At 37.9% G+C, this 3908-nt stretch overlaps 1 protein-coding gene across 1 annotated transcript; it reads right to left on the bottom strand.

Moving 5' to 3' along the window:
• Positions 1 to 943: 943 nt before the first annotated feature.
• rprml (reprimo-like) lies at positions 944 to 2412 on the bottom strand. Its single transcript, XM_072368719.1, has one exon. The coding sequence runs from the start codon at positions 2182 to 2184 to the stop codon at positions 1678 to 1680; it is 507 nt and encodes a 168-aa protein (XP_072224820.1). The 5' UTR covers positions 2185 to 2412; the 3' UTR covers positions 944 to 1677.
• Between the last annotated feature and the right edge of the window lie 1496 nt (positions 2413 to 3908).

The following is a 3908-nucleotide window of genomic DNA, read 5'->3' as shown; positions in this document are numbered from 1 at the left end:
CTGAGTGGTGTGTATGAGAGAGAAGGAGGAGGAAGACAGCGAGGAAAGACAGGAGAGAAATATAACCAAAAATTGAGAAATGAATAAAGTTGTCATTAAATATTTGATGCATCAAAACATTCAGTGAGTATCAGTAATTGGGAAAGCTTTTCTTTTTTCTTGAAAAATTCGAGTTGTGTGCAATCTAAAGAGGGAAACAGTAATTATATCTTAAAGCAATCCTTACCATGTGAAATCCTTTTACAGCAGCACTGGAGTCCGTTGCGGTCACTTCTTGCTTTTTCACATTTGTACTCATAATAAACGCCTGGTGATCCAACAGGGGAAACAGAAACCTCACAGTTTCATACTTGCACTTTTCGATTAGTTTAAGTGGAAGGGAAGGATATGAGCCTATACGTGTTGTTGTTTGCTGCAGGTCATCCTTCCAACAGATCAGATTAAATACTTTGAAACCATTAATGAGCTCAAATGTCCTCAAGAAAAGTAAGCTCATCTTAAGAATGAATAATTTTACTAGTTGTTTTATTTGGACTGATTCACTTTTTTAGATATTTTCATCTTCATTTTAAGCAATGCAAAGTAACATCTTCGTGTATAACTTTCAAATTTATGAGAATGATCCTGCCAGCCATTAAAGTGCACCCACTATAGCACATTAATGTATTCATTTAATGCGTTCATCTAGTGAATAAATAATGACCAAATCTGATGAGGTGTGAAGGAAAAGAGGGGTCACTTCAGTAGTCTGATGAGAGTTGAAAATCAAAAAGTTTCTTCTGAGTTTGGTGTACTTCTAAATTCATAATGAAATAATTATAGGCAAAATGCCCGAAAAACAATTAAATTCAGCTCCAAGAATGATTCTTCAGAAATGCTTTCTGTTTGAAAACATTTAAATACCAGCAATGCTGGCATATTATTCAGCTGATTAATCGATGATAAAGTTAAACATGTTTATTTTGATATTTTAATTGCATGCTGCAATGTCAATGACTTGGTACAAAATAATTCATGCAGCATCAGTCATTTCAAAAGTGCAAAACGAGTCAAAAATCACTTTTACAGATCAGCGAGCATGCCAAGGGGATCACGATCACTCCATAAAGCTGTTACGGAGTTTCTTCATATAACTGACAAAATATAAGTATCTAGAGTGTAATTACGAAACGAGACGAAGAAAAATACTTTGTCTGAAGAGAATACCCACACATTCACCACGTCCACGGAGTACACTGGCAGGCGTGGAACTTTAAGAATTTACAATCATGCTTGTGGACAGATCTTAAAGCAGTCATTTCAAATTTACAAAAAAAAAAAAGATAAGGAAAATAATAACCAACCAAAACATGAGGTAACAGCTTGTAAACAGTGGCATTGCTCTCTTCAAGTTGGCAATATTCAATTCACTCAGAAAATATTTAACAAATCGGCCCACGTGCAAACAACTGCCTACATTTTACGCACAAACTTTACGCACAAACATTGGTCGTTTGACTACTTTTCTGTTGTCATTTATCGGAAGGAAATGTGAAGTTTTGCATATCTTTCCTCTCTACAGGCCACACAGAGACTGCCTTAGATGCAGATGCAGATCTTGACCTGCAGTTTGAAAAACGCACCAGGTCCTCGTGCTGCATCTCCGTCCAGTTTTCCACAGTATCTGATCTCTGTGTTCTAGCTTAGCCCAATCATGACCGTTTCCACGTCTTTGGAAGGTCTCCGTTCTCTCACCAAGAAGTTAATCATGCTTTCTGATTTAATCATGAGGTTGCACCCAAGAAAAAATATACCGAACATGACAGTAAGTGACAAGACGCACAGCACCGCGATCTGCACTACTCGCATGACGAAGAGTTTGCGCTCATCTTGCAGCAGCACAAGGGATCCTCCGCCGTCGCCGGTCACCATGTTGTCTGTGCTGTTACTTGAGAATGTATCCAGTGCACCAGCGAGGGTCTGGCTCCCGTTAAAAAGCGCGCCCTGGGTCACGTTGAAGAGAGAAACATTCATATTTCCTTGTGGATTATCTGCAACAAGACACACGACTCCAGTTGACGGGCACACAGTCTCACCACAAAACCTGAACTCCAAGCAAGACGTTGCTTCATGTGACTGTTCAGACAAAAAGTAAGAGGCAGAGAAAACAAAACGCTTTCGAGGTCCAGCTCTACTGCCAGACATTGAGTTTTGCTACTACTTCAGTGCGTAATGACCGCATTCACATCGCCAGACGGCTGCAGTAAAAGCGCGTCGCATCAAGTGCAAAAAAAGTAAGTTTCTTCAACTCAAAGTCCGTTTTTTTATCTTAAAGTGGGTCTTCGAGACAGCGCGCAAAGTGCAACACGGTGTCCCCCCCCGATCTAATAAGAGACACTCCCTGTATGCCTGTGTTCGCCTGCGAGCGCTCCCTCTCTGATGCGTTTTAAAATGATGATGAGTTCCCCTCGGAGCACACCACACCACCACCACCCCTCACAGGAGGAGGTAGGCAGCCTAGGATATAAAGTGTATGTGAACAAAAAAGAAAACGAAACAAACACATTCACGTTTTATATTCTGTTTTCACTCTGCAATCTTTTTTTTCAAAGCAAAAGGTTTTCTGAAAATTGTTTAAGTAGTATAGACTTTAGCAAATAAGTGTCTTAAATCTGGGTTTCGGCCATGCATGAAGATAAATGGCTCATTAGCATGACCATGTATAAACAACTTGAAACAAGCATTGCACTCATGTATATGCATCAATAATACATACCAGCCATCATTTAAACATTCATTAACACAAAAGACTTATCATGAAAGTCATCAGAATCACCTTACAGATGGAAATATTTAGTTCAGTTTATCAGTACGAGCAGCAGACTCAGAGAAACTTAACAGGAAAGGCATTTATAGAGTTTAATGTCATTGCTAAAAAAGTTTTTACTGTGGCTTAGGAACATTGAGAGAGACTAATACAGGCACAGCAAGCTGTAACTTAGTGATGAAGACGGTTTTCATTTTCCTGGCTGCAGCTTAAATTAAACTCCTGAGCAGCAGATATTTATTGAATTGGATGGTATCATTCAAAGCAAACTTTGCCTATCAAGTATTGCAGGCGGCAGCTTATGAAGATGGATGTGACAGCCCTGCAACCCCATCTGTACAGAAGGACAAACCCCTGGAAAGCTTATGTGCAAATATGCACACATTTATAACTGTATAAAAGTGGGCTTCTATAATAGTTATATTCATGTTATTCTCAATCACTCAGGCATACTGATTCATACATGAAATAAGGTTTTAATTTTCTAAAGTTAACACTTTATTTGAAAGTTGCATCCGAGAAAGAAATTCATAGTGTGTCTTTATGTGGTAATTCTATTTAAATTAGATTGATTTTTATCCTATATTTCCTGAATATATTTGGTTTTATACTGTATATGAATCAGTATAGCCTTAGAATACCTACAGAAGACACATTGACTTCAAACAAACAGCAATGGGTGAGTGATTTGCTAAAATGCTAAAAGTTTTGCTCTTATACATTAGCAGGTGCTTGATACTAAATAGATCTTTGTCATTTTAAACAACTCTTTTATTGCCAGACAACAACTATGTTTTTCACAAAAAACACACAATTCAGTAAGATTATGATGGCTGTACAAAGTATTTCGTAGTTGTATCAGCTGTATTACAGCTGTTCCACTCCCTGTAAACTGCTAATACAATCTAATTTCATGACAGATCGTTTCAAGAGCATAGAGACAGTTTTCCCATCAATTTCTTTCTTTTAACTTACTTGTACGTGAGGCTGAACAATTGAAGTGATGAATTGAGTGATTGATGATTGATATATCTTAAAAAGAAAAAATAAGCTGCTTCAGACATTTTGAAGCAATGTCAGTGTCTGTCTGATTAATCTGCTG

This window comes from Leuresthes tenuis, unplaced genomic scaffold, assembly GCF_036924035.1.
Source record: "Leuresthes tenuis unplaced genomic scaffold, fLeuTen1.0.hap1 SCAF_17, whole genome shotgun sequence".
Taxonomy (NCBI): domain Eukaryota; kingdom Metazoa; phylum Chordata; class Actinopteri; order Atheriniformes; family Atherinopsidae; genus Leuresthes; species Leuresthes tenuis.
This window is presented reverse-complemented; position numbering and strand designations above follow the sequence as displayed.

Coding starts and splice junctions, on each gene's coding strand:
- rprml (XM_072368719.1), bottom strand. CDS start 2,184: ATGTCTGGCAGTAGAGCTGGACCTCGAAAGCGTTTTGTTTTCTCTGCC.